General features: G+C 51.0%; 1 protein-coding gene across 2 annotated transcripts in view; it reads right to left on the reverse strand.

The window, feature by feature from the left end:
• The window catches only part of MXRA5 (matrix remodeling associated 5), a 28,707-nt gene extending 22,772 nt beyond the window's left edge, over positions 1 to 5,935 (reverse strand). For both annotated transcript variants that reach the window (XM_045050631.1, XM_004000245.6), the window contains exons 1-2: positions 5,799 to 5,935; positions 3,321 to 3,539 (exon numbers count right to left, since the gene is read on the reverse strand). In XM_045050631.1, coding sequence (XP_044906566.1) covers positions 3,321 to 3,511 — 191 coding nt within the window. In that variant the 5' untranslated portion in view covers positions 3,512 to 3,539; positions 5,799 to 5,935. The remainder of the gene's footprint in view (positions 1 to 3,320; positions 3,540 to 5,798) is intronic.
• Between the last annotated feature and the right edge of the window lie 3,856 nt (positions 5,936 to 9,791).

Below are 9,791 nucleotides of genomic sequence, written 5' to 3' on the forward strand. Positions count from 1 at the left end.
TCCATCATCTATCATCTATCTATCTATCTATCTATTCATCCATCCATTAACCCATTCATCTGTTCATCCATCATCTACCTATCCATTGATCCATCCATCCATCATCTATCTATCCATCCATCCATCCATCTGTCCATCCATCATCTACCTATCCATTGATCCATCCACCCATCATCTATTTATCCATCCGTCCATCCATCCATCCATCTGTCCATCCATCATCCAGCTATCCATTGATTATTGATCCATCTATCCATCCATCCATCCATCCATCCATTCATCTTCTATCTACCAATCCATCAATCCACAGATCCATCCATTATCTATCTATCCATCTATCCATGCATCATTTATCTATATACCTATCTACTGATCCAGCAATCCATCCATCTATTGATCCATGTATTATGTATCTATTACCTATCTATTATCATATATATCTATATACCTATCCATCTATCCATTCATCCATCCATGTATCATCTATCTATCTATCCATATATATATATATATATATATATATATATATATATATATATAATCTATCTATCTATGGTAGTTGTTCAAGCCCCGCGTCGGGCTCTGTGCTGACCGCTCAAGAGCCTGGAGCCTGCTTTGGATTCTGGGTCTCCCTCTCTGTCTCTGCCCTTCCCCTGCTCATGCTCTGTCTCTCTGTCTCTCTGTCTCTCTCTCTCTAAAATAAATAAATAAATACAGACATTTAAAATATACTTGGAAAGTAATTTTTGAAAAAGCTCTGGGGCTGTGTCCAAACAGGAAACAGCAGATCTCTGTTTCAATGCCGACTCAACACCCTGAAAAAAACATCTGTGCGGGAATGGGAGAGTTCAGTAGCGTTTTGCCAACAATCCCTCATTCCTTGAGAGCATGCTGCTCCTTCCAGATGGCGAAAACACAAATCAGACCCTGAGTCCCGTCTGTATCAGACATCGCCCTTGGTTCTTCCTTCCCCCCGTCAACAAAACGCACAACGACACTAACATCATCTCCTTGCAGACTGATTTCCCGAGACAGTGCTGGGATATAAGACTGATTTAGTGGGCACCGGGCTGGCTCAGTCGGTTAAGTGTCACATTCTTGATTTTGGCTCAGGTTCATGATCTCCTATTTCATGGGTTCGAGCCCTGCTCCTGAGCTCCACGCTGACACCATGGAGCCTGCTTGGAATTCTCTCTCTCTCTGCCCCTCCCTGATCATGAGTGCACTCTCTCAAAAGAAATACATAAACATTTTTGAAAAAGAGTGATTTGAAAAGGTGGCGTGTAGATTCCTATGACCAAGTTAGCCGGGCGGAACTTATACACTTGCGTGCAGTGAAGCCATACCTTAGCTGTTTTGTTTTTTTTCTTTAATATTACAGAAAACACCTGAAAATATTATTGCCATCAACAGGGAAAGGAAGGATCTCAGTATCTATGTACTGCTCCAGTGGCAAAGCTTTTGGGACCCAGTCATTTATAGTGTTTACCATATGAAGTCAGCTTAAAATGGGGCACCTGGGTGGCTCAGTCCATTAAGCATCTGGGTCTTGATTCTGGGCTCAGGTGGTGATCTCACGATTCATGAGTTCAAGCCCCACGTCAGTCTCTGTGCTGACAGTGTGGAGTCTGCTTGGGATTCTCTCTCTCTCTCTCTCTCTCTCTCAGAATAAAGAAAGTTAAACAAATAAAGTTGGTTAAAATGAAGCCACCAGAAACTATGTTCCAGCTGAGAAGCTAGGTTTCACATGTACAAAATACTTCACTGCACGACGCCCTGTAGGACGCCACGTCCTACTGTGTGCACTGCCAGGGGGTCGGGCTGGAGGAACCAGGGGGCTAATCACAGCTGGTGGGACCATCGGCTGAGAAAGACAGCAACGGTGCGGAGACAGGACCATCCTGCACATCAGGACACGCGAGAGAAGACAGAAATCACAGATAAAGTCTGTTTTCCTTTCTACAAAGCACGGCTCATCCTACCTGCTGTTCCCTTTCTGTCTCCCACTTGCCAAATGGTAAGGCTGTAAGGGGGGGAAACTGGTTTAGCTATTAAAATCCCCTCTTCTAAGTGCGGGGGCGGGGGGTGCCTGGGTGGCTCAGTCGGTTAAGCATCTGACTTGGGCTCAGGTCATGATCTCACGGTTCGTGGGATCGAGCCCCGCATGGGGGCTCTGTGCTGACAGCTCAGAGCCTGGAACCTACTTTGGGTTCTGTGTCTCCTTCTCTCCCTGCCCTTCTCCCCGACTCGTGCTCTCTCTCTCAAGAATAAATTTTAAAACAAAATTAAAAAAAAAAACTTAACCCCCTCTTCTGGCAAAGTCAAACTGTTTCCCCTACTGAGTTATCATGATTCTGGTTGGATTTTCAGATACTCAAATCATAAGGTCTCTCAAGATCTTACTGAGAAAATTACTCAATGGTCTACTGCCTTCGATTAGGGAACTTTCTATCTTACTGTCTTAACTTTTCATTCTCTTTTTCTGCTACAGGACTTTACAAATACAAGATTTTTTTTTAAGCTTCTGCTATAAGATGCCAAGCACATTTACAATTATTTGTTCATTGGCCATTGCGTTTCACTTAAAACATCCCGTCTGTGGCTAGTCACCAAAGCCTAAGTTATTTTTGTTGTTTTGTAGGTGGTAGAAAATAGCTTACATTTTTTGTTGAGTAAGTCCAAATAATTGTTTATTATTTAATTTGCACACGAGTACCTGCAACTTAAGGCAACTAATATTTATGTATACAAAGCATTTATGCACATGAAATGATATTTTAAAATACAAAAATAATGTCTCCACATAAATCTATATAAATATAAATGTATACGAATGTAAATCTACCTGAAATGCTGCATAAAACCTCTCATAAAAAATATTCATATTTTAAATAGGTAAAAACTACAAGGACTTTTTATTCCCCCAAGAGCACAAGTGCATCATCCAGATAACTTACAGAATGTCGGAGAAGTCCAACTGATTTTTAAGTTATTTTTAGCAGTTTCTGAAGTCTATTGAAGTAATGTATATATATTTATGTGTGTATCAGACACATTTGTATCTACTCTACGGTAGGCAATTGTTATCAAGGGAAATCTGTCAATACATTGAAGTTATCCAGGATGCCTGGTTATTAAATCATATGATAGCGTTCTAGTTGACGGATAAATTCATATAATCGCCCCCAAAGGATTGCATTTACAGAAAGTCGTACGCATTGACAGTTTCGTAAATGCACGTACATGTGTGAAAAAACAAAAACAAAAACAAACACGCAACGAAAGAGGCTGAAATTGTTCAGTAAGAATGTGGTACAAACCCCAGATTGATTCTTTCCACATGTTTAGAGATGCCAGCGGGCACAGAAGCCAGGGACCGAAATGTGCAGTGGACCTCGCTGGGGACGTAGCAGGCGCACGGGTGAGGGCAGGCGAGCGCGGCTGGTGGATGACCCCAGAGCAGAATCAGCACCACGGACAGGGCTGGCCACCGCGCCCGGGATGATGGCATCTTGTCCTGATTCGTTATCCCTGGACACCTGTCGTGGGACCACAGAAGGAGAGCCGTTTATTGTCAGGTAGCGCGCGCATGTGCAGCGAACGTTCTTCGAATTGTGCAAGATGGTTTGGGGCTTCCCAAGACATCACCGCATGGTGTCCTTCACTGACACAAGATATTCGGGCCAAGAGACTCGAAACTTATTTTCCTGATCTTTCCCCGCGATCTGGAACCATTACTTCGAAGGTCATCTCAATTCCTGACTTTGACGCTCCCATTTGGAAATCTGACGCTGTGACGAGCGACGGTATGGAATGGATGGAGACCAGACACACAAAAATATACGTACATGTGTGTTCATATATACAAATGTACAGATATTCGTGTATATATTTGCTTATCCATAGAGAGAGAGGAGAGATATACTGGTGTTTCTATAATAATAAAGTAACTGATTGAAGTAACTATAATATATAGTTTTATGTATATAGTAACATAATATATATTATAATACTCTTATAATAATAAAGTATCTGATTAAAGTAACTATAATATATAGTTATATATATAGTAATATATATATTATGTTTCTAGAATAATAAAGTAACTGATTAAAGTAACTATAATATATACTTTTATATATATAGTAATATAATATATACCATAATATTCCTATAATAATAAAGTATCTGATTAAAGTAACTATAATATATAGTTATATATACAGCAATATATATATATTGTTTCTATAATAATAAAGTAACTGATTAAAGTAACTATAATATATACTTTATGTATATACCAATATAATATATATTACTATAATGTTTCTATAATAATAAAGTAACTGATTAAAGTCTCCGCCTCCAATGTTCATTCCGAGCCATTATATATTGTACATATTTGACTGAAAATAAACTTCTCAACAAGGTCGTTATTAAGAGTATACCCTTCTTTGAATGACATTCCTTGAGGTGTTCCATATGTCCTCTTACAGTGTTTAAAGGGTGCGCGCTCACTGAAGCAAAATGTATTCCAGTACATGTGGGTGCGTGCGCTATAGGGGAAGAAGTTGGTGAAATCCGACATCAGATGAAGAGGAAAGGAATTGGCCCATAAAACATGTGCAGTCAAAGAAACACGATCAGTGAGGCCATGCGCGCAAACATGGAAATGCGCGGGTATTTCAAGCAACAGTTTAGAATATGCGTGGTTATTTATTATTATTATTATTATTATTATTATTATTATTATTATTTGGTCCATGCTTTGCGCATCCGTTAATCATGTTATGTGTTTCTCACTTCTTGCAACGACTTTATTTAAAAATAGTAATACACGTGTAAAGTGCGCAAAAGACACGCGCGTGCTCTGGGAAGGTGATAGCTGCGGGCAACACGCTCTGATCCGCTCGCTCAGGCTAGGAATCCGGAGCTGTTGGTCCTTTAAACAACCTCGAGATAGACACCTTCTTCGGCCCGAGCGCGTCCTCTCTTGCAGCCTTTCCAGAGGAGGGGCTCAGCCTCCTGCAGCCTCCCCCGCCGACCGCGCCCGGAACGCGCGCTGTGCCCGCGGGCCACCCGGGCCCCCGCGCGCCGACGCCTTCGGTAAAGCCTCGGCTCTGGCCGGGTCGTCCCCGGAGACCGAGAGCGCGCGCCCCAGAGAAGCCCGGACCTGGCGCCGCGCGCGGGGAGGCGCCCTGGGCCGGAGCCGCCGGAGCCGCCGGGGCCGCCCCGGGGAGTGGGGGGAGGGGAGGCTGGCCCCCGCCGTACCAGCTGGCCAGCTTCCAGCGCCGCTGTAAGGAAAATACGGGGTTTCCCGGAACGCGGCTCGGGTGGCCTTGCGGGGACCCGCGCAACAGGCGCCGTCCCTCCCGGGCGAAGACTTGTCCGGCTTCCGTGCAGCTCAGCCGCCAGCGGGCCGAGGGTCACCCGCATTCCAGAGTTCGAGCAGGAGGCGGGGGGACTTTAGCGCCCTCCGGGGAGGCCCCGCGGCTCTGCTGTCCCCTCCCACGCCAGGAGGGCTCGGGTTCCCTCGGGGGTCCCACGGGCGCCTCCCTGGAGAGCAGGGGTGGGTAGGCGCGAGGTGGCCCGGGAAGGGAGCGGAGAGGTTAAGGCGACGGGGATCCTCCCGCCAGATTCAGCCTGTCTGTCCTTCCCAAAAGGCCCCGCAAGCCCCTGGCCCAGTGGCCTGTGCGCCCTCGTCCTCGCCCCCACCCTTGGCCGACCCCCAACTGCCCCCGCGCAGCAGACCCCGCGCCCCCTTCTCCGCGGGCGCCCAGGCCGCCCTCGGTCCTCACCTGTCCTCCGGAAGCCGCGACACACGGGAGCGGGGCGCCCTGACTCACCGCCGGGGGTCCGCCGGGGCCATGCCCTTCCCGGGCCGGGGGCGAGGCGGCGAGGCTTCCCAGCTCGGCGCGGCGAGCCGGCGTCCTTTTATTCGCGTCGCCGAGAGGCTTCCCCGAGTCCACGCCTCGGCCCACCCCCACCCTGCCCTGCCCCACCCCGGGGAGACGGGGCGCGGGCCCGAGCCCAGGGACCCTGGCCGCGCGCGCTGCGCTCAGCCCTCCTCGCGCCTCTTCATCGCGCCTCGCCCGCTGCGGCTGCGGGAGCGGCCGGGGCCCAGTGCGCAGCGGCTTTGGGACCGAGTCCCGCCGGTCCCGGAGCCAGGCCGGGGACTAGGGGCCGGGGGCGCGCCGGGGCGCCGAGCGGGGCTGCCAATCGGCCGCCTTTCCTTCCGGGGAAGGGACAAGGCGCGCGCTTTGCACCCCTCCGCGCGGGCCGGAGTTTGCTCTGGCGGCTTCCCCCGAACCCGCGTGCGGGCGGGAGCCCCCTCCGGCAGGCCCGGCTGCAACGTGAGACCCGCAGCCACGCCCTCCCGCCTCTCCGGTGGCTCCTGGACGCCCGCCTCTCCCGACCGCAGACTCGGCCTGCCCGGAAGGTGGGAGCGCGCTCCTCCCGCCCCCACGAGCGGCCTGCGGGGGGCAGGGCGGGGGCGGGGAGCCGCGGGGAGCCTCGGTGCCTGCTGCTGGAAGCTGGGGGCCACCTGGGGAGGGGGCGCGACAGCACGGCTGGAGAGCGCCGTGCGTCCAGGAGCCAGATGGGGACGCAGGAGAAGGGCACCCAGCTTCCAGAAGGAATGAGGGCCCGAGAAAGTTAGGAAGGGATCAGGTGAGGACATTCTGCGCAGAGACACCCCCCCCCCCCAGCCCCCGGAAGAAAGGACAGAGCTTCTGTGAAGAGAGAAAAAAACTAGGTGTCCAAAGGCCAAGATTCAGGAAAAGAACATTCCAGAGCTCCTGATAGAGCCTTTGCAAGGCCGGCCATGAGACGGGGAGTCGTAGGACGCGGCCGCAAAGGAGCCCGGCGTTCTGTTGCTTCTGATGCCTGGAGGGAGTCCGGGCTGCCTCGGTTTCTCCCAAGAAACACACGTGGGTTCCTCTGCGTCCCTTGTCCACGGTGGTATCCACAAGGTAGGTCATCGGTAGACTCTGGTTCATAAGTGGCTTGATTCGCTTCCTCTATAGCTTTACTTTTCATGGCCGGCCTTGCAAAGGCCATCGTCTACTGAGCTGAACTGGAAACTCACATCGTTCTGCCCGTGTGCCTGTCTGGGGGGACCTCACAGTCACCCGGTCGCCCAGTCTGGTGCATCCTGGCTCCTAAGATTGGTTGGGCCCAGTGGATGGGGCTTTATACCCACCTCTCTGGCTGCCTTGGGAGGGACGTGCATTTCCAGCCTTCTGGGCCTCCTGCCAGCCTCTTCCTGCACCAGTCCCTTGTTTTCTCAATGCCCAGTGGGTCACCCAAGCTGCGAAGGTTGCCAAGGTGCCCGTAGGTGACATTCGACGTGCCAAGCTCTTCCCAGACTGTCCCCACCCCCTTGCAGCTGCTGTTTTGAAGAAATGGTAGAGATCATGCCTTCTTCTCTTCCCAGTGATGGGTGAACTGAATGAATGAGCGAAGGAGGTTCAAATCTGCCAAGGAACGTGTAGATCGAAAAGGCCAGTCTGCAACTCACACAACAAATCCTTGCATATGGCATTACGGTTCTCAATGACTATGCCACGAAAGAAAGAAATCAGTGCTTTGATGTGTTCAATCCTTTTCTTTGGACACTCACTTTGGCTGCATTGGTTTGCTTCGTCGGGCGTTGAGTCCATGGGTTGGGACCGTGTTTTAGGCATTGTGGAATCGCCACCGGTGCCCACAAAGTTCCTTGAATCCACCAGAGGTAGAAACGCATGTCGGTTGAGTTACAGTCACATGTGTGATCGCTGCTCTACCACGTGGAGGGTGGGGAGGAAAGAGAACGCTGGCTCCTTCGAGTGCGCTTGGGGCAAAGGAGGGATATTGACGTCCATATTGCCAGGGGTCCATGGGATTCGTGCTACTGACCAAACAACATATGTCTGGATGGATGCATGGTGTACCTCGTGATTTTGCCAGCTAGTGTTTTCCTTGTCCCCATTTCAACCAGGATTTTGACAATAGCTATGCTGTGGACTGGGTCGTGTCCCCTCAAATGCCCTACGCAGAGGCCAGTCCCCTCCATGGGGTTTGTATCAGGAGGTGAGGCCTCTGGGAGGTGATGAGGTTTCCATGAGGTCCCGACGAGGAAGGGACTCATGCCCTTGTGAGTAGAGATCAGACGTCGCAATGTCTCTGTCGACCACGGGAGGTCTCGGCAAGAAGGTAGCCATCTGTGAGCCACGGAGAGGCCTCGTTCTGGAAGCCAGAGCCACAGGCATCGTGATCTTCGATCTAATGGCTTTGCCGGCTCAGTCCCCAGCCTCCAACTCCTGCCCTTGACCTACCTGTTCTTTTAAGGACACGGGGATAAGACAAGCTCATGGCTCAGAGGCTCCCTACAGTCCTCTGCTGTGGGGGACCCACCATCAGTGTGTGTCATTCATCTGAATTATTGTGAGAACCTTAGGACCCGTCTTGTTAGAAGGGTACAGACGTCCCAGCGGTCGGTAACTGAGTCGCACAGCGGGGCTGAAGCCACTCCCTCCTCCTGGTTTACTGGCTGGCTGGCCTGGAATATGCCATTCGGCCGTCCTAACATCAGCGTTTCCACATGTGACGTAAGGACAGTGATGCCCCCTTGTCGGTGCTGTGCGAGGCAGTAGGGTAGCTGTCCTTAATGCGGATGGTCCGGTGAACCGACCGTCATTTATTTTTACTGCGTTCTTGTGTCTTTTGTGTCCCTTCCCCCAGCCCTTCCCCCTAATCAAGGCAGGATTCCTGCAGGGACGGACGGGCTGTGGCTTTGGAATGGGAAAGTTTAATATTCCAAGCGGGGCCGTGCATGAGCAAAGAGTGACGTGGCTCTTTGCTTGACAGGGATTTTAAACCTCACTTGTGAGTCACGTGACTGCCCTGGCCGGCTGCTGTGAGGCTCCGTCACCCCGGGAAGGACTGACCCTGAATCCTGTCCCATGACCAGGAGACAGAGAAAAGAGCCTACACAGGAAACTTCTCCTCGCGTAGCTGGGAGCGAGGAGGCTTGTTTCCTTTGTTTGTTCACACACCGCGCGCTCGGAACTCTCCTGCTCCATTGCCTGCACGAAAACGCTTCCAGATTTAAAGGGGAAAAGACATCAGAGGCTCAGGGCAGATCTCCCGAGCACAGTCGAGTTCGTGTCTCTGCCCACGAGGCTGGGGAAAACTCTGCTCAGCCAGTAGGGGAGCGACGTGCAGAAAATGCATCGTGTGCAGCTGGGAAGTCAGTGTGGCCCGTGGTGGGGACTCCGCTCCCCATGACACGTGTCTGGAAGGGATTCTGGGCAACAGGAAGGGTGTTGACCCCTGGCCGCCCGTTAGGTGAGCAGAAGCCCCTTGAACAAGGAAGGTCATGGGCACATGGTCCTTCACGCTGGGTCCCCAAATGCTGCCGGGTGGAAAACCACCGCAGGGGGATGAGGTCAGGGAATTATCAGTCTGTCCTCCGTCCCCACCACGCAGGCCAGCGACAGGCAGACGGGGGGGGGGGCAGGCGAGGGGGCGTCCGCGCATTCCAGAGCATGGCCTCCAAGGCTTCCACGCTGGATGGCACTTTGGTAAACACCAAGCCCTTTGTCCCTTTGCAAAATAAAAACCACACAAGGTCTCGACCTCAACGTGAAAATATTCACTGGAGAAAGGGGTCCTACAAACAGTGAATATGCAAAGTTCTACAAAGTGTTGTAAAGACTTTTTAAAAAAGGAATTTTTTTTTTTTTTCGGACGACCCATTTTGGCCATGCGAGCTGTCTCTAGGAATGCAAACCCAGTAGCTTCTAGGGTAT

This window comes from Felis catus, chromosome X (assembly GCF_018350175.1).
Source record: "Felis catus isolate Fca126 chromosome X, F.catus_Fca126_mat1.0, whole genome shotgun sequence".
NCBI lineage: Eukaryota > Metazoa > Chordata > Mammalia > Carnivora > Felidae > Felis > Felis catus.